Source organism: Equus quagga, chromosome 6 (genome assembly GCF_021613505.1).
Source record: "Equus quagga isolate Etosha38 chromosome 6, UCLA_HA_Equagga_1.0, whole genome shotgun sequence".
NCBI lineage: Eukaryota > Metazoa > Chordata > Mammalia > Perissodactyla > Equidae > Equus > Equus quagga.
Window position 1 is genome coordinate 89,836,022 of NC_060272.1, and position 21,226 is coordinate 89,857,247.

The 21,226-nt window shown below is 41.2% G+C and overlaps 1 protein-coding gene across 2 annotated transcripts in view; it reads left to right on the plus strand.

Moving 5' to 3' along the window:
* Positions 1-11,546: 11,546 nt before the first annotated feature.
* The window catches only part of UBQLN1 (ubiquilin 1), a 55,022-nt gene continuing 45,342 nt past the window's right edge, over positions 11,547-21,226 (plus strand). The window contains exon 1 of one of the 2 annotated variants that reach the window (XM_046664224.1): positions 11,547-12,019. In XM_046664224.1, coding sequence (XP_046520180.1) covers positions 11,840-12,019 — 180 coding nt within the window. In that variant the 5' untranslated portion in view covers positions 11,547-11,839. The remainder of the gene's footprint in view (positions 12,020-21,226) is intronic. The other variant, XM_046664223.1, reaches the window with a different exon arrangement.

The window sequence follows — 21,226 nt, forward strand, 5'->3', positions numbered from 1 at the left end:
TTGTAATGTCTATTTATTTATTTATTTCCACACTGACTCATTTACATATTGTCTATGGCTGCTTAGTGCTACAACAGCAGAGTAGTTGCAATAGAGATTGCGTGGCATACAAAGCTTATACTCTTTACTACCTGGCCCTGTATAGAAAAAGCTTTTTGACCCCTGTCTTAAAGTCTCTTCTAAGATATGTCTTTAAGGATGGGGAGAGAGAGAATAAGTATATTCTTACGAATGTTCTATTGCTAGGAATTTTAGACTAATATAAATTGTTATGAGACTATGTTGGAAGACAATTCTCCATTGGTCTGCTGCATTTCTGCACATCTTGTCAGAAGAGGCACTGGCTGCTTTTGTTCAGGACCATCTTTTCAATCATTTTTGTACAGTGAGCAGCCTTGGAAGATAGACATAGTATATATGTCCTTCTGGAGCAAAGGGCAGGTATGCTTAAAGCCTTGGAAGATAGTGTTTTCCTCCAGAGCAAAGAGTGGGCCAAAACTGAATGCCTGACTGATAAAGGCTTTGCTTGCAATAGGTTTACTGCCTATTAGAAAAGATTTGGGTTCTCTAAGCTCAGAGTTCCTCTCTTGGAACACAACCCACTGCAAGTACAGATAACACTAGTCTTCTTTGTATTGCCATGTGGGAACTGGGCCTTGGGGAAATAGTGCATGACAATGCTGATACTCTACCTACTGATATTGCTGTAAGTAATAAAATCCTTTGTTTTTGACCTAGGAGTCTTGTGTCTTCTGTCCACATCCATGAAACAGTTGCAGGCTTGTTAGCTTGCAAGTAGGGCCAGTAGAGGCAGATACTAGATCAGCCACAGGTTCACCCTATTGTAACAACTAGACTAAGTTTTGCCCTCTTTCAGACAACAGTGACAGAGACATGCACTGTATTGAACATGAAAGGGAAATTCACAACTGCTATGGGTAGAAACCAGGCAAGTTTTTAGGACTTTGCTAGTTGGCTTGGGAGATGAGGGAGTGGAAGTATAATGCTTGTTAAGAATGGCAACAACTAAACTGTCCTTTGGCTTATCCTTTCCCTTAAGTCTATCATGCTAATCTTAGATCCATCCAGAAATGACAGTAAAAAGTCTCAAAGCTTTGTTTTTTTACAGTACGTCCAAGCTTCTATAAGGAGCTTTGGTCCTGTCAGAGAGAGTTTCCTGAGGCAGACTAATTCCTGTGGGAAACCATAAAAGAGGCATTTAGATTAGTATTAAGGCTCTTGCTGCCCCAGATTAGGTTTACAATGCTGATGAGGAAACGCATTGATGACTGAGAAACATACCTGAAAATTTAGAAAATTTCTTGCAATCAGCCCTGCCATCATGGACAACTCCCCCTAGCACTTAATTTAAGAGGTGTTATTTTGATAATGGGGCAGCAGATGCCCCAGATTAAGGTTGGCTTCTCAAATAAGGTCGTCAGCCAAAGGGCTCAAACCCCAGCCACAGTTGGAAAACATGGCTATGGCTGCCACATTTCCTAAAGCTAAAAGAGTGTGAGCAAATGATGACTTTGCTACCTAATATAGGGTTTTGAGTGGACTGAAAACATTGTAAATTTGTTTGGTTAAGCTGTAGTCAGCCACTGCACTACTTAAAGTCAATACAGCTTGCTTCCCACATGTAGTCACTCTCTCCTTCTGTGCCTCTTGATCCCTCTCTCCTCCTCTATGCCAACCTCACTGCTTTAAGGGAAAGATGATTAGGGGAGGGGCCAAGGCTTCCATCACCAAGGGGGATCAAAGGTCTATGCACTAGACAAGTATTCTGGGTAACTTTGAGGAGGAGAGGAACTCAAACTTGTTTAGCTCTGCTGGACACAGGCACCTGAGTCACCATTCTACCACTCCCATGGGGGAACTGGCACCTGGAATCAGCTAATGTGGTTCTGACAGGGTTCAACTGGGGAAGGAGAGCTAACATGACCTTGTGGGTTGGGCCCTCCAGGCCAATCCAATGTATTGTTGTTACTTTTACATCTGAATTTATAGTAGGAATTGATGTGTCATATACTTGTGTTTCCTCATCCCGTAAGTGCCAGAGGAGATTCTTCTGATTGGGAAGCACTGAATGTAGAGAAGTGCTAGTACCTTTGAGGTGCCACAGTTTGAGCTTCAAGTCTATAGAACTGATGATTTTGCTGACTGGAGCCTCCCCTTGTCAGAGGTGCCCTTTAGGGTTTTGGGACTTACAGCTTCCCTAACGTAGCTGCCACATACACCCCTTTGAAAAGCAGCTGTTAGCTTGCTACACAGCTCTTGTTGAAACTGAATGCATGACTGATAAAGGCCTTGCAACTCTCAGCCTAATACTTCCATTTTGGGGTGGGTCAACTAGGACTGAATAAATACCAAAGTGAGAAGGGTTCAATAAGCCTTGCATGTCAAATGGAAATGGCATATTCAAGAATGCAGCTGTTCTGGCCCCGGTGGCATCCTGACTTTATATGAAAAAGTGGCAGCTCTCCCCCTGGGAGAAACTTTATCCTTTACCTTCTCCTCTCTCTGGCTTTTCTGCCTGAAGCAAAGCCACTGGCTCAATGGGATCCTCAGTTCAGTTTCCCTTAAATTCCTGGGTCTGATTCATTGATGGTTTGGCTACACTGAAACATGAAAGGGGTTCTTGGCGCTATTGTAGCTGTTCAATCTCAGTGTTAACATGTAGAACCGAAAGTAGACATGGTCACTGCATTCAGTGGGCAGAATTCAAGGCCATTCTCTTATCTCTGACCAACAGTCCTCTTGATGAACCTTGTTATATTTGTACTGGCTCTTGGGCTATTGCCAATGGCCTAGCTCTTTGGTCTGCGCTTGGAAAACTACAGACTGGCAGATTAAAAACATTCCTTTTCTTTGGGGACGTGAACTGTGGAAACAAATCATAGCTGTTGACCCAATCACTCCAGCCTCTCATGTAGATGTCCATGGTAGGGGCCACTCTGATGAGATGGACTGGAGTCAAGCTGCTGATGGAGCTTTGTGCTGCACTGATTGCCATCACTGCTGCCTGTGTCAGCCATTTTACTGGACATGGTTCACACCCATCATCATAGACTGGGCACAGAGTAGAGGAATCAATCCTTCTGATGCAAGGGCTACCATGCTAGACTTGGACTCCTGACAAAAGATGATGCATTTGTCTCACAGCAAATGAGACCACACCGCATGAATGTGGCCCCTGTTCACTCCTAACATACTGATTACATTGGACTTTTGACCCTCTCTCAGGGCTATTGGTGGTGCCTCACTGCTGTTGACATTTTTTCAGCTTTGGTGTTACTGGTCTAGTAACTGACTCTAGCCACACCATGTGGCCCTTGAAACTAATCTGTGTCATGTATTTGACTTTCTGGACCATTTGTGGTCTGACAGTGTTGAACCTTTTATCGTAAAAGCCACTCAACAATGGGCTAATGGCCAAGGTACTCAATGGACTTTCCATGCTCTCTACTATCCACAGGCATCTAGTGGTGTTGAGCATTGGAACAGTCACCTCAAAAATCAACTCAAAGAGATCTCTTACTCTATATCCCTCACCACCTCCTAATTCATTCAGCCATTACTAGGTATTTTGGTAACTGAATGTGGCTGTCCCCAGAAGGGGATCATCTCCTCTTGGCTACTTCCTAAGTAATTATAAGGACAGATGGGTGCTGTGGGGAGTTTATAAGCCTACTTTGAAAATTCAGAATCCTACCGGGGGCATTCCTGGACGTGATGCTTCTTTCTTTCCCCTAATGACTATCGAAGACTGGCCTGCTTGGTACACCCTCTTGGTGGCAGCCCAGCCAAAAAGGGGGCCTAAGGGATTTAAATTTAATTCTGGTTCAGCTACTTGGATTCTCTTGTTAGACATGATTCTAGCACATAAGGATAATGACTACATGATTGAGCACATTGCTCCCAAAGTCCCTCTATAGTGGCCCATGAGGGCCCAAATGGGGGACATAATGTGTTTCCAGAAGTTTTAGAAAAATGTCCTTATCCCTTTTGTGCCTTACTCTCCTGGACAAAAGATCTGGGTGTAAGTAGGGGATGATTGAGAAAAAGGTGAAGTTATAGCTACTGAAATGGGCCACACTGATTTTTGGGGAGTGGAGGTAAACAAGTCTGGTGTTAGGGAAAGGAACATCTTGGACTCGGGAGGCTTGAGGGAGGAAGAGACATTAATGATCTTCTGTCTTTCAGAGCTTTCCTCATGAAGGAAAACACTCAGGTGAAGTTCCCCTGAACTAGCAAACACTAAATTTGACTGCTTGGTCTGGCATACCCCGCCAGATAGCTCTGATCACATTGTTTGCCATTCTCCTTAAGTTTATAAGAAGTCAATTGAAACAGCAGGGAACGGTCCAGCTCCTGCACCTTCTATGCAAAACATCTGTTAACAGCTCTGGCTATCCTTCCCACTTCCATTCCTGGCTACAGTAATTCTGTGGTGTGGATGAATGCCACTGGCTGGTGGCTTGGACAAACAGGACAGTTTGGACTGAGTGCCCATAGGCAGTCCCTCCATAAATGAGGACTAGACTCAATTTAAACTTAATTAGGAACCCTAAGGCCTACCAACTAGCTGGGAGGCCACAATGGTGATACTGTATCCTGTGACGCAGTGTCAATCTGTGCCCCTCAACTGATATAGATCACATTTGGGGGGACTCCAATATTATAAGCAACATTTTCTTTCCAGGTATACCATGTACACCCCTGGGACTGTACTTCTTATATGGAAGTCAGGCATTATTAACTTGCCTCCTCTTGGAAACACAGTGGCTTGCACCTTAGGGGTGCTCATAAGAGACCTTCAAGTGTTTAAGGAAACTCCATCACAGAGCCCTCAGATAACAGAGTTATCCAAAATGAGGCTGCCCTCGATTACTTGGAGGAGTTTCTCAAAGGGATAACTTACTTGCTATTTGTATGCAAACTGTGGGCATTATTTCTACAATGAGAACCATCCATTTAGAAGAGGTGGAACAAAATTTGTCCTGACTTTAGCTGAAGAGATCAATGACATCACACTGGCGCTGGAAGCCATTCAAGTCAGCTGCAACTCACTGCTCAGGGTTTTTATGATTGATATAATTGTCCTAGATTTCCTCCTTGCAGGCCATGGCAAAATATGTGCAATTGCTAAGACATCCTGCTGTACCTAGATTAATGTCCTGGGCCAAGGGGAAAGTGAATACAGAAACAATATCTAGGAAGCAGCCAAAGTAGACCCTGATGGTTTCTGGGATTTGTTCAGCTGATTGGGTCTGGACCCCTGAGGAGCACAGTTATTAATACTGTAAGTTGGCCTCATCCTGCTACTCAAGATCCTGTTGATAGTAGCCTTATTAAATGCTATATGAAACAAATTGAATGGATTTGGTCCCAGCCTTTGGTGCTCAGATTAATCAGAATGACCAACAGAGAGGCATACTCATGGGAAAGTTTGCCAGATGCCAAGAAAGTGTAGAAACAAGGGGTAGGTATTATTAGGAGAAAATTCTTCATAGCTCTTTCATAATTTTGCACATCTTGTGAATACAGGCACTGCCTGCCTGTCGTGGGCAGAATAATGGCCCCTTAAAGATGTCCACAAAGGTCATCACAAAGATCCTCATAACGGAAAGAGGGAAGCAGGATAGTCAGAGGAGACTAATAATGGAAGCAGAGGTTGGAGTGATTTGTCCACAAGGCAAGGAATGTAGGCAATCTCTAGAATCTGGAAAAGGCAAGGAATAATTCTCCTCTAGAGCCTCCAGAATGAATACAGCCTTTGATTTTAGCCCTTTAAGATCCATTTTGGATTTCTGACCTCTAGAATTGTAAGGTAATGAATTTTTGTTGTTTTAAGTCACTAAATTTGTGGTTGTTACAGCAGCAATAGGAAACTAATACACTGCCTTTGTTCTAGACAATTTTTCTAAGGATATTTGTATGGTGAACAGTCTGAAGATATAGTATCTCCCTGCAGAGCAAAGGGCTGCAGGCTTACCGCCCATTTAAAAGATCTAGGTTCCCCATGCTTGGGGTTCCTCTCTTATAATGCAACCCATTGCATGTGCAGGTGTCACCTGGCCCTCTTTGCATCATTCTGCAGAGATTAGGGCTTGGGGAACTGGTGCAAGAAAATGCTGATACACTGGCTACTGCTATTGCTGTAACAAAGTCCTTTGTTTCTGATTTAGGAGTCTTGTGTCTCCTGCCAGTATTCATGAAACTGTTAGCTTGTAAGTAGGGAAAAATCTTAGACCCTTCTCAATTCTTGATAAACAACTCAGATAAGCCATAGTGTTGTTCTTTCTTCACTTTTCAACTCATTTGGGAACTAAGGTCTTAAGAATTATGAAATAGAATGACAGGAAGACTATACTTTTTTTTTTTTTTTAACACTCTCAGCTTCCTGTGGAAAATAGCTCAAGAGGTTGCCTTTTTTATTTTTCTTCCTCAAATCCCCCCAGTATATTTTTTTAGTTGTGGGTCCTTCTAGTTGTGGCATGTGGGACGCCGCCTCAGGAAGGCCTAATGAGCAGAGCCGAGTCTGCATCCAGAATCCAAACCGGCAAAACCCTGGGCCACCTAAGTGAGGTGTGTGAACTTAACCACTCGGCCATGGGGCTGGCCTGAGGTTGCCTTCTTGAGTGCTACAAAATTCCCCAACATCCAGAAGCTTTTTTTTCTCCAGAAGTATTATTAGCCTCTGGAATTCCTAGATAATTTGCTTCATACAATAGATTTTGCACACTTTAACCTACTTCTTTCTGCGCTCAGAGAGCACCTAAAATTTCCCCATGGCTCATTTGCTTAGTTTACACAACATTATGGCAGACTCTTCACATAAGGTAACCTCCTAAGGTCAGGAAACACATTCTAAATACAGGTATATTGAATAAACTTTTCCTCTGAAATCATTAGGCATGAAGTTTTACACAAAATAAATCAAGCTTGAGTCTAATTATAAAAATATTTATCTTTGTATTCATGTTTCCAGGAGAACCAGTCTTACCACTTCTGTAAGATGTGTCTCAGGTTATCAGTAGTACCTTGTTTATAAGAGAGATCAAAGGAGAATAGTCTTAGAATATTTTTAGGCATTTTCATAAGGCCTGAGTAAATTACAGACTCCTGATAAGAGGTGAGTAGGTGAAATGCAATAGCTGAGGTTAAATGCAAGTTTATAATGGAATCCTCTCAATACTTACCAATATTGGGAAAAATCCACAGTAAGGTTTATCGTATTAAATCGACTCAGAATTAAAGAGACTTTATAGTGAAATATGATCCTTTGATATTTGATAACATTTGCTACTCCACTTTGTGAGAGGAGATAAAAGGAAGAATGTAGGTGGTAGGGATGATCTCACCAGCACTTTGTACAGTAATGATTCTCAACCAGGGGCACATCTGGCAATGTCTGGAGACATTTGATTGTCATAATAGGTGTGGGGTGGGGGTGCTACTGGCATCTAGTGAGCAGAGGTTAGGGATGCTGCTAAACATCCTACAATGCACAGAAAAGCCCCCCACACAACAAAGAATTATCTGGCCCAAAATGTCAATAGTGTCAAGGCTGAGAAACTGCTGTATAAGAAGGATAAAAAAGAGCGAGACTAGAGATGGAATAGTTCTGTATCTTGACTGTCGTATGGTTACACAAATCTATACATGGGGTAAAATCACATAGAACCACACATGCAGATGTACGTACACAAATGAATGCAGGTTTAAAAAAATGGTGAAAACTGAATAAGGTCTGTAGTCTAGTTACCACGTCAGTTTCCTAGTTTGATGTTATACAACTACTTAAGATGTCACCATTGGGGGAAGCTGAGTGAAGGGTACACAGGACTCTTTGTACTATTTTAGCAACTTCCTATAAGTCTATAATTTTTTCGAAATAAAAATTAAAAAGACAAATAGTGGGGCCAGTCCCCTGGCCAAGTGGTTAAGTTTGCGTGCTCCACTTCAGTGGCCCAGGGTTTCGCTGGTTTGGATCCTGGGTGTGGACATGGCACGCTCATCAGGCCATGCTGAGGCGGTGTCCCACATAGCACAGCCAGAAGGACCTACAACTAGAATATACAACTACTTACTGGGCAGCTTTGGGGAGAAGAAGGAGAAGAAAAAGAGATTGGCAACAGATGTTAGCTTAGGTGCCAATCTTTAGAAAGAAAGAAATAAAAATAAATAGTGAGACTAGAGCAAAATAAGAGCCACATTCTTCAGAGAGGCTTGCAGTATCTCTTTCTCTTGTGCCACTGCTGGCCCTTTGTTGCTTTTGTATGTTATGCAGTGCCTGGCACAGCTGCAGGTTCCTTCTCAGCAGCTTTTATTCAAAGCTTGTGGTGGTTGTAGATGTATTTGCACATTCTACCTAATGGTCTGAAGTTTTAGTTGGCAAATTAATAAACACCCCTTCTCACCACCGTCTCTTCCCCAGCCCAAAGGCTTAGAAACTTGAACATTTTACCCTGTTCCCTTGATTCTGAAGTAGCCCTAGAGATATCTGTGGACTGTTCCTAGGCTGTGGACCACACTGAGATCAGTGCCTTAGCAGAGTTTCTATTTCCCACCGCTGCATCTTTCTCACAATGCTGCCCCTCTCACCACACTCAACAAAATCATATCCATTCCTTAAGGCCTGGCTCAAATCATTTCCTTCAAAATCCTTTTCTGACTCTCCTCCCTTCCCCCACCCCAAGCAGGGAGTGAATAATGTTTCCTTCCTCTGAACCTATTGCAAAGCAAGTAAGTTTCAAGGTATGTATGCTTGTATCTATTATCTATCTATATGTCACTATACTCTAAAGCTTGGGAGAGACATAGGAGTGTAAAGTATGATCTGCTGCTCTAAATGAATTTCCTCTGTAGTGGAAAACACGACAGTTCAACAGTAAATACTCTCAGGGCAAGAAATTATTTTGGACACTGTGTGGTATAAATGATAATTAAGACTTGATCCCTGTTTTCAAGTACCTTGTCTAATAAGGGAGATATGCACACAATTAAGTGTAATACAAGGCAGAATGTGACACCAAAAAGGTAATAAAGCTATATGGGAATGTAGAGTAGAGAGTATTTTTGATAAAAAACAAAAAAGGTTATCATGGAAAAATTTTTAGGTAAAGTCACATTTCAGGTGAGGTTTGATGGATGGGCAAAAACCATGGAGTCAAAATGAGAAGGAAAAATTTCTACTGCAGTGAGAATGTTGCGTTGAAGGCTTGAGGCAGGAAAGTACAAGACAAATCTGGAGAACTTAGTGGACTTGTTTGCTTGAGGGTAAGATATGAGTGATAAGCAAGGTCTTTTTGTCACAGAGGGCCCTGGATACCATGCCACAAAGTTTAGATATTATTCTAAAACTTTGGTGAGAGCTACCAAAAATTTTCTAGGTGTTGTGATCAAAGCTTAGTTTTAGAAGGGTAACATATGGCATCAACAGAAAATAGTTTTGAGGAGGAGATGTTAGACTGAGACAGAGCAACCTGCAGGTTATTGCTGTAATCTAGGCCAGAGTTAGTTAATGAGGGTGTGAACTAGACTGGTAGCAGGTGAAATAGTTTTGGATAATAGAAGCTATATTACAAGTGGCAAATAGTCAAGTGGAGCATACAAATAACTATGACAAAGGTCAGAAAAAAAAATGATTATGTAGGCTTGGGTGCTCAAAGGTTTTAGAGGGGAGGTAGCAATAATGGGTACAACGTGGGGAGTGTAATCACTTCAAGGAATGATTGGAGGTGAGAAAAGTATAATGCACAAGTGTTTCTAGAGACCGTAATAAACATATTTGACTGTAACAGTATATCTATAGAGAGTAATGGGAGTGAAGCATGAAAGACAGACCAGGAGTTAGTTTGGAAGGCCTTGAAATCCTCGTTAAGAAGCTTGGGTTTTACCTTCCAGACAGTGGGAGCTTATGATAAATTTAGAGTACGGGAGTAACATGATGAATGCATGTTATTTATACCACTTCTTTGACATGACGTATGTTCTTAAAGATAAATTATATTACTTCATAATTTGTGCATACACATAAGAATTTTTTAGAAATTAATGTAGACACAGATAATTACAAAGCGATTTTTAAAGTGCTGGATTAGAGATAAATGATTGATTGTCCAAGGGTGGAACTTTCTACTTTAAGAAAGAATGATTACCCCACATCTAGACAAACAAGTAGACATCCTTCAGCGAAGTGTGTATCCTTCAGCAGAGAGCCTTGTGTAATTTCTGCATGTCATTGACCAATGCGGCAAGAAATTTAACTGATGTCAGAGATGTCTATATAGGTATTTCAAGTTATACTTTTAGAACTTCTCTTACACCCAGATTCCAAAGGGGCTCTGCTAAAAAGTAGTCTTAATGCAAGCGTATTTATTCCCAGAAGAGTTAGATATTTTCAAAACAGAAATACAGAGTGTATCTTTGCACATTTGGGTCACAGTGGGCTGTCAAGGTTTACATTTGCGCAATGCTGATTAATAAAGTTAATGTCCTGGATTGCATATTCCTTGCAAGTCATCTTTAAAGGCAAATGGTGACATCACTTCAAATTTAGAATTTTCAGGGGGAAATTAACTTCCCGTTTCTTATTTGTAGCTGTATTATACTGAATTTTTGAACAACTACCTTTAACGTCACCAAAAGTGTGAAATGGCGTAGTTAATCTGATAGAATATAAAATGAACACCTCAGCTACATTAAACCTTCCCAGTTAGGTGGGCCTCTTTAGGCACCCCGTTTCTGCCCCAAACATTTTGGGGGGCAGTGTTCCGAGAACTCGGGTGTGCTCGCCCAAGGCTGCCAGCGCGCGAGCGGAGTCCACTGTAGACACAGGTGGCCCGGTCACCTGACCGAACCTGGCCGACCAGAGGCCGGAAGCCCTGGCCGTGAAGCAATGACTCCGCGGGATTGCACAGGGTGGCTGCAGGCATCGACTCCATTTTCCTTTCGTTACGACGAGGATCTTTCCTCCATTAACTTATCTTCCAATTCCCGCACTCCGAGCCGTAAGATCAAGCATTTTAAGTATTCGAAGCTGGCAAAAATTAAGCAGACTAAAAGAGCAACAACCGAAGACCTCGCAGGCATTTACTACCGACCGGACTCCCAGAGGCGTACACGATGCACACACGGGCCGGGGCCACGAAGGGGGCGAACACGGCCACCGCGGTGGCTGAGGTGAGGGGGTGGGGAAACTTTCTCGACGCCACCGCGCAGGCGCATCCGCGGCCGCAGCGCCCAGTGGTCGAGCCTCCTTTCTAGTAATTTCGCTAGCTGTGACGTCATCCCCATGCGCCATGACAGTGCCTCCCAGAATCCGCGAATTTCCTTTTGTAGTGAAAGAGGTGGAAAGAAATGAATTGACCTCTCCTGCTCCACTTTGCTCTCAGTCCTTCTCTCTGAACACGCCCAGACTTTGAGCAATGGAGCAGCAGAGAGCAAGTCGAGCAACCGCAGGTTGAAGCGGGGCAGGCCGAGGATGACTCGGCGACGCCGCCCGCCGCCCTACCCGGCGTGCCCCGCGCCGCGCCGGCGGAGGGACGTGGGGGGAGGGGCGGGGAGGAGGAAGCGGCGGCGGCGGCGGCTGCGGATGTCGCTGCGACCCAGCGTCTGAACACACGGCGGCTGCCGAGCGCCCGACCTAGCCCTGCGCCGGAGCCCACACCGACTCCGCGCCCCCTTGCCCGCCAGGGCGGCCCCGCGCCCGTTGCCACTGCGGCGGCGTGCCCGCATTCTCCGCTGCCCGGGCCGGCCGGCTTTGGCGTCTCCTGGTTCCACCTCGCTCGCCCGCTCCCTCCTGCGCGCCTGAGTCACCGCCGCCGCCGCCATGGCCGAGAATAGTGAAAGCGGCGGCCCTCCGAGCTCCCAGGACAGCGCCGCCGCGGCCGAAGGTGCCGGCGCCCCCGCGGCCGCTGCCTCCGCGGAGCCCAAGATCATGAAAGTCACCGTGAAGACCCCGAAGGAGAAGGAGGAGTTCGCCGTGCCCGAGAACAGCTCCGTGCAGCAGGTGAGGGACGCCCTGGGCTCGGGCTCGGGCTGGGGTGGGGGTGGCGGCGGGACCTCCGCCCCCGGCGGCCGAGGGCGGTTTTGGAAAGGCCTGGGAGGGGGTTGTCCCCGGAGGTGCCCTCGGTCGTTTTCCCGGGGCTTATCCCAAATTAGATCACACCCAAGTTCGTGGGTTTGCTCCTTGCGCCTTCGCAGAGGTTTGTGGCGGGGCCGCGCGGCCTGTTCGTGGGACGCGCCGACCCCGTCCCTCGGCGCCTTCCTCTGCTCCGGCGGGCCCGACCCCCGGCGTCTCCCCGGCTCCCCGCCCCCGGCCCCTCCCTCCTGCTCTCACAAAGGAAGGGACCTGCCGCCGGCTCCGGGCGGGGTGCACGGCTGGAGGCTGGCTGGGGCGAGGGTTCGCTTTAGCCAAGTCTGCGGTTTTGTCTCGTGAATAAAAAAAAAAAAAAGGCGGGGAGGGGTGCTCATTGTTTTACCTTCCTGCGGGTTACGGTAGATTTTGGGGTGAGGAGCACGTGTGCATTTAATTCTGCGTTCTGACTGCTGCAATCTTTTCCACCTTCCAGTCTTAAAAAAAAAATTATGACGTAGAAATTGTTTTCAGCCACATGTTAATAGTACTAGGCCAAAGGAGAAAGGTGGATGACTCTCGTTGATGACTTGCTGTTTCCTTTTTCGTGTGTTTGTCATCTCTTAGATGCCCATCATTGGGGAGGTTTTTGTGTGATTTTAGAGGGATGATGGCTATGTTATTCAAATAATAGCGGTTGCAATCCAATAAAAGAGAACAAAAAGTGGAGTTAGTGGAGTATATTACGAAATAATATACTACTTAAAATCTGTTTAGGAATGCAAATTTTGTAGTTAATTAGGAATCTTCAAGAATTCAGATTGTTTTAGCTTATTGTTAAATATACATCCCAGGATATTTTCCATGATTATTGATCTCTGACGATCTGTGTGAACAGTTTATGAGGAACAACAGTTCCTGAAATCTACCTTTCAGTTTCCCAGAGACAGTAAGTGATTGGGGTACTGGTTTATATAGCTCCAAAAGGTGGTGTGTTTTGTGAAGCGGTAAGTGGAGTGTGTAGCATCAAGTGAGAGAAACTTTTACCACCCGCGGAATCACCATATTTTTTTGTCTCTCAATTCTGTAAAATCTTTCCTTAACATTTTTGTATTTTCCAACATACAGGAAAGTTGAAAGAATTGTGCAGTGAACACCCGTATGTCCGTCACCTACAAGTAGCGTTTTCCTGTATTTGCTCTGTAACACAACTAATCATTTATCAGTCCATTTTATTTTTTAGATGCATTTCAAAGTAAGTTGCACATATCTGTACACGTTACCTTTAAAAAACACTTCAGCAGTTTGCCTATCATTAAACTGAGTTTATCTTTTTTAACTACTTTATATATAAATTTGACATGCAGTGCAATGCACATGGTTGCCATTCCATATATACACCTGTGTAATCCAAAGCGTTATTAAGATGTAGAACTTCATAATTGACTGGAAATTTCCCTCTTGCTTTTTCCCAGTCTGTTCAGTTGCTCTCCCCTCCATCAACCACTGTTTTGATTTTTTTCACCATGGATTAGTTTTGCCTATTCCAAAGCTTCACATAAGTGGGATTATATAGTATGTACTCTTTGGGGTAAGGCTCTTTGCTCAGCATAATGTTTTTGAGATTCATTCTTGTTGTGTATATCAGTAGTTCCTTTTTATTGTTGTGCTTTCTTCCATTGTATGAATATAGCATAATTTATGCATTCATCTGTTGAGGGTCACCTGGGCTGTTTCCAGTTAGTTGGCTTTAGACACTCTTGTACAAATATTTTTTGTTGGACAAAAGCTTTTCTCTCTCAAGTTAAGTACTTAGAAGTGGAATGACTGGGTCATAGGGGAGCTGGCTGTAGGTTTAGGTTTATAAGAAATTTTTAAAAAGTGTTTGTACCATTTTACAACCCTGCTGGTAGGTTTAATTTTATAAGAAACTTTTTAAAGGGTGCTTGCACCATTTTACAATTCCACTGATGGTGCATGGCAGTTCCTGTTGCTCCACAGGCCGGCTAGCATTTGATAGTGTCAGTCTTTTTCATTTTAGCTATTCTTGTGGGTGTGTAGCCATATTAACTTTTGAAGTCCTTGGGTCTTTTTTCTAGGATTCCTAATTCAGGTATCTCCCATCCTGGCTGCTTTCAGCATTTTATTTTATTTTTTTAAAGATTGGCACCTGAGCTAACAACTGTTGCCTATCCGTTTTTTTTTTTTTCCCTGCTTTTTCTTCCCAAGTTCCCCCAAGTACATAGCTGTATATTTTACTTGCGGGTCCTTCCAGTTGTGGCATGTGGGACACCGCCTCCGCGTGGCCTGACGAGCGGTGCCATGTCTGCACCCAGGATCCAAACCAGGGAAACCTGCAGAAGCGGGAGTGCGGGAACTTAACCACTTGGCCACGGGCTGGCCCCAGCATTTTACTTTAAAAAATTAGAAAGAGTCAATGTTTTGTAAGTAGGAAAATTCATTTAGGTTATTTTATGATGTTATATCTGTGAAGATTTTTTTACTTTTTGTGGTGGTGAAATTAGAATTTTAAATTCTATGAAAGTTTTAATTTTACTGTTCTGTAACCAAAGTAAAATTTTAATAGATAAAGCCATTCTGAAGCAACATTTTCTAATGGCAGAACTTTTTGTAATTTAAGTTTTAAATTTTGTAATTTGAATTTTTCTTAAAGAGTTTGATAGATTTAAACTGTTTGCTACAGATTAAAATTTATTAAAATATACTTAAATGACATTAAGAGTCCACTAAAAATGTTCAGTAAGAAATTGGGAAGTCTTTGGTCCTGAAAATTCTCACGTAGTCTTAGAAGTAAAGAGTGGGTGAGGAAGAGACGTACAAGAGCGTAATATTAAAGGCTATCTATTAGGCAAATCCCATGTTTTACAATTTAAAATCTCTTCCAATAAGTGTTTCTACATAGTGTAAATTCTTTTAATACATTATGCTGAAGTAGTATTGCATGAATGTTCTAATAATTGGATGAAATTATATTAAGCCTCGTAGTTCAATCGTAAAATAAGTTGTAAGGTGGTAATTTTCTTATTTTTCCCTCTGTTTTTGTTTGAGTGTGTATCACCAACAGGCAGAAAGAAGATACCTTAATACAGCTGGTATGCAATAAATGTTACTTGTTAAAGGTGGCCTAGTGGTTTAGTTCGTGTGCTCTGCTGCAGGCGGCCCAGTGTTTCGTCGGTTCGAATCCTGGGCGCGGACATGGCACTGCTCATCAAACCATGCCGAGGCAGCGTCCCACATGCCACAACTAGAAGGACCCACAACGAAGAATATACAACTATGTACTGGGGGGCTTTGGGGAGAAAAAGGAGAAAAAAAAAAGATTGATAAAGTTTAGATTTTTTTAAAATTAAAGTGAAATTTATTTTTCATTGAGCACTCAATCATTTGAATAGTGTTTAAAATTCTACTTAAGGGTAGTTAGACTATAAACTTCACTATGTATATTCCAAGGTGATTTCGTTAATAGGAGTTTTCATAATATAAGTAAATAGATAAAAAATAAATACATGAGTAGTGGTACAAAAATCCCTGTGTATCAGATTATGTTTTTCTCAGATTATATTATTTATCAGATTTTTTATTTTGATATATCGATATTTTGATATATTATTTATCAGATTATTTTGATATGATATAATTTATCGTATTATATTAATTATTCATTATCTGTTATTGGAAACAGTTTGAAGATTTCCCAGTGTCAACAAGCAAGATGAAGTCCAGAAGAATGGGGGTGGGGGAGTGTGTGTGATTAAAATTAGTGCAGAGAATGGAAGGCAACTTCCCTATAACTTCTTACTAGCTTGTCCTGGGAATTTGTAGCCCTCTAGGTATAGTGTAAGATTTTAAAATACTGTTAGCTGAAATATTCAAGCAAGGTATAGTTGTTTTAGAAAACATTCTCATAACTTGAAACTTTTAGAAAAACATTAACATACTTAGACGTAATGTAGATATTATATTGAATAGAATTGAGCCTTTCCTTGATAAGGGAAATTGTGATGCCTCGGGGTCATTATCACAAATATCATTTAACTTTGTACTTTATAGTGTGGATCTAGAACCGCACCGTCCGCTTTAGTACCACCAGCCACATCCGACTGTTGAGCACTTAAAAACTGGTTTGCAATGTACTATAAGTGTAAAATACACACCAGATTTTGAAAACTTGTGACTGGCTTCTTTTACTTAGCAAATGTTTTCAGGGTTCATCCATGTTGTAGCATGTATCAGTACTTACTTTTTACTGCTGAATTAATGTTCTTTTGTATGGATATATATCACATTTTATTTCTGTTCATGAGTTGATGGACTTTTTGACCATTTGAATAGTGCCTCTGTGAATACTCATATAAGTTTTTGTGTGGACGTAGGTTTTCATATTTCTTGATAGTATACCTATGAGTAGAATTACTGAGTCATGTGGTAGCTATGTGTTTAACTTTTTGAGAAACTGCCAAACTATTTTCCAAAGCGGCTGCACCATTTTATGTTCCCACCAGCAATGCTTGAGGATTCCAGCTACTCTCTGTTCTCCTTAACAGTTGTATTGTCTTTGTTTATAGCCTTCCTAGTTACTGTGAATTGCTATTTCATGGTGATTACTTAGCTTTCTATTACTCAAGCAACAGTTCTTAATATGGTCTCCGGGGGTCCCCAAAACCCCTCTTGGAGGAGGACCATGGGGTCAAAATTATTTTCATAATAATTCTGAGATTTCTTTTTTGTTTTTCATTCTAATTCTCTCAAAAGTAAACAATGCACTTTTCCAGAAGCTTTAAGATGTGGGATATCACAAAAGATGTAAAATCCAATTATCTTTTATTATGAGACTAAAGTAATTTGCAAAAAATTTTAAACAGTGCTACTCTTCACACCAGGAAAGTATAGTTATTTTCATAAGAATGTAACTTATATTAACATGAGTTTTGTTACTATAAAACAAATGAATATTTTGAAGCTACCAATATTAAACTGGCCCACAGAATTCCTGAGAATTTAGCAGTCTGAGATGGAGGAGCCATTGCTTACAAGTAGATGCGTTACAACAAGGATCAGCACACTGCAGTGGGCCAAATCCACCATGCCCATTCACTTATTATTTATGGCTTCTTTCAGAACAGACCATATAACCAACAGAGGTCACCCTTGACAGAAAGTTTGCTGACCCCTGCCTTAGGGCATTAGGGCTTGCTTTTCTAGATCTTGTCAAACATTGTTCCTCAAAACGCTTCTCGTTGAAAAATTTTACCATGACTTAGATAATAGTTCTCTTCAATATAATGTAAGCCACATATGTAATTTAAGTTTTCTCATAGCCGCTTAGAAAAAGAAGTGAAATTAACTTTTTTATTGTGAAAAATACACATAACGTAAAATTTACATCTTAAATGTTTTTAAGCGTACAGTTTAATGACCTTAAATACCTTCACATTGTGCAGCCATCACCGCCGTACATCTCCAGAACTCTTTTTCATCTTGCAAAACTAAAACTCTGTACCTATTAAACGATAGCTTTCCATTCCCCTCTCCCACCAGCCCCTGGAAACAACCGTTCTACTCTCCGTCTCTGAATTTGACTACTCTAGGTATCTCGTAAAAGTGAAATCATAAGTATCCGTCCTTTTGTGACTGACTTATTAGCATAATGTTTTCAAGTTTCATCCATGTTGTAGCATGTGGTGCAGTTTCCTTCCTTTTTAAGGCTGAATAATATTCCACTTTATGTATATACCCCATTTTGTTTATCCATTCATTCATCAATGGTCACTTGGGTTGTTTCTACCTTTTGGGTATTGTAATTTTAATATGTTTTATTTAACCCAGTATATCCTAAATATCATTTCAACATGTAATTGATGTAAAAAATTGAGGTGTTTTACAATTTTTTTCATACTAAGGCTTCAAAATCTGGTGTGTATTTCACACTTAACAGCACATCTCAGTTTGGACTAGCGATATTTCAAGTGCTCAAATAGCCACATGTAGCTTGAGACTTCTGAACTAGATAGCACAGCTAATAGAGTCTTCATCCTTTGCTCCCTGTTTATCTCTTCCTCTTTATTCAGTTCATTTCAGCCATTTGTATGTCTTCTTTTCCCCGAAATACCACTCACTATTTCCCCTTTGGGCCTTTGCACACGATGCTAATGACAGTAACTTAGTAAGTATTGTTTATTCCAGGCTTATCTAGGCATAATGCATTATAAAGTTTCACAATTTTATGATGAAAGTACTGTTGTTATCCCTTTTTTAAAACAAAGAAATAGACTCAGATTAATAATGTGATCAAATTCATACACCTATTAAATAGCGGAGCCTAGATTCAAATCCAGTGACTAAGTTTGGAGCTGGCATCTAACGACAGCTCCAAGCTACCTTAACTTTTCTCTGGCTGACTTTTCAGCCTTTGGGTTTATTTAAATGTTAGTTCATCAGAAGTTGGTTGGACTCACCAATCTAAAGTAGATCAACAGTTAAAATCGCTGATCCCATTTGGTGATTTTATGAATTTTTTCTCCTCACCCTGTACTATGTAAGAATTTACAAGGGTATGGACTGTTTTGCTTATCTCCTAATCCTATGGTGCCTACCTAGCATTGTGTTTGGCACATGTTGAGTAATGCAAGTGTTTATTGAGTGAATGAACAAATGATATTTTAAAGATTTATTTGCTCTCTTCAGTTTTCATAAAGGATATAGCTTTTATTAGTTTTTAAAGATACAGAATGCAAAGAAAAAGTTAAATATGTTATGCATGTTATTACTTCAAGATTAGAAAATTTGAATGATGTAGAAAAGTATGAAATAAAAAGACCAACTCAAAAAGATAATGTAAGTTTTTATATATAGATATATATTCTTGGTGATCGTGTCCAGAAAAGTGCTTATCCGTATACCCATATGTAATTTTCTGTTTATTCCTGTTAAGCAGATGGATCATTACCCACACTTTTCTTTATTTCAGTCTGTTTTTACTTGTATTTTTGCCGTCTTTCCATATTGGCATATGTAGAACTAACTTGTTAGGTCTAGCCGACGAAAATGTGGATTTTGGAGAGAGCATGAGCCTTGCAATTTGAGAGGTCTGACTTGGGGCAAGGTGCTTTATTCCTTTGAGTCTCACTGGCAACATTTTTATAACATGTGACACAATCTGTGCTTTACTAGGTGGTTTGGAGGATTTCCTGAGATGATATGTATAAGTACCTGGCTGAGAGTTTATATGCTTTATTTGTACTGGTTTCTTTCCTCCTGCACCCTTTTGTTTGCCAGTGAATTGAGTCTTAATGTTTTGCAGTAGAAGGAAGCATAAAGAGTATCCGAGCATGTGAATAGTGAAACTTCTCTCTCTTTTTTGGTGAGGAAGTTTGGCCCCAAGCTAAAACCTGTTGCCAGTCTTCTTTTGGCTTAAAGAAGAGTGGCCCTGAGCTATCTTCTGTGCCCATCTTCCTCCACTTTGTGTGGATCGCCACCACAGAATGGCTTGATGAGTGGTGTGGGTCCGCATTCGGGATCTGAACCTGTGAACCTGGGCAACCAAAGTGGAGCGCACCAAACTGAACCACTGCGCCACTGGGCTGGCGCCTAAAACATTTAGTTTGCTATTCTTTGTCAGATTTAGATCATAGAAGATCTTTTAAAAATAAACTATTTATGGATAATGCACTGTAATGTTTATGACTGTGTTCATTTTTTACTTATAAAAAGGTGTTCTTTTTCCACGTAGCTGTTTATTGCTTTGTAGTTATTTCTCATACTCTCCATTTTTGTGAAAGATTTATGTGATGTTTTTTGGGCCAGCCCTATGGCTGAGTGGTTAAGTTTGTGTGTTCTGCTTTGGCGGGGCAGGTTTTCACTGGTTCAGATCCTGTGCATGGACCTAGCACTGCTCATCAAGCCATGCTGAGGCGATGTTGCACATAGCACAACTAGAAGGACCTGCAGCTGGAATAATATAACTGTGTACTGGGGGCTTTGGGGAGGAGGAGGAGGAGAAGAAGAAGAAGAAAAATTGGCAACAGATGTTTGCTCAGGTGCCAATCTTTAAAAAAAAAAAGATGTGATGTGTTTTAATGAGGGTGCTAACTTTAAGGTTACTCAGGCATTTGGAGATTGATAACTGGCTGAAGTATTGCGTAGGATGATTTATTGAGCATGTATTTTTTTAAGAGATAATTGACAACATTGAGGAACTGATTAAAATGTAGAGACTCTTGAAGGACCTGTGACTTAAAATACTGCAATAGCAAATGTTTGAATGCAGTATATTAGTCAACTATTTAGAAAATTCTTGCTAAATGCTTTTAGTATGTGGTTCTGTAGGTAATGAAATTAATGTGTATGTTTTAATCTTGAGAGCTTTTTCTTTTTAGAGGTTACAAGATTTTGCTGTTTTTTCTGAGAACATTTAATAGAGAGGAGCAGAGACTGGCTATTTAAAGGCAAGTTGGATTGCTGGATATTTGTGAAGGATGACTGTTTAGCTAACTTAAAGTCAGATTAACTTAATTTTAAAAAAGTGTTTCCAATTCAAAGTTTATCCTCACATAATTAGGTTAGCAATATTTGAGCGTTCGTATGTATGTGAATACTGTGCCTAGGCACATTTTACATGCATCTCTTAATTCTTCCATCAGCCCTGCACAATAAATATTATCTCTCTTTTACTGATGAGGAAACCAAGGCTCAGGGACAGTTAGGTAACATCCTCAAGGTCACACAACTAAGTGTTCCAAACCTAGATTTGAATTCAGATCTGCGTGTGGCAAAAACATGCTTTCTTTCCTAATAGAGTAACACTTTGTTTCTTCCCCTTCCCCCAACCATGTGTGTGTCTTATTTTCTTCCCCCAAACAGAGAACAGGATGTAAGTGAAGTGGGCCTTGAACAGCTGAGAATTGGTATCATAAAAGTTGTTATACTAAATCTTAGGCATCTTCATTTCAGGACAGCATTTTAAATTCTTTCAGCATTCTATTTTACATGGTTTTCTAATTCTTGTTTATTTATTTTCCTCTTCCTCACCAGATTAAAAAAAGCAAATTTAGGGGGAGGGGGAGGTATGCTGTCAAGATAAGAACTGACAATCTGATAAAAAAAAAAAAGATACAGGACACC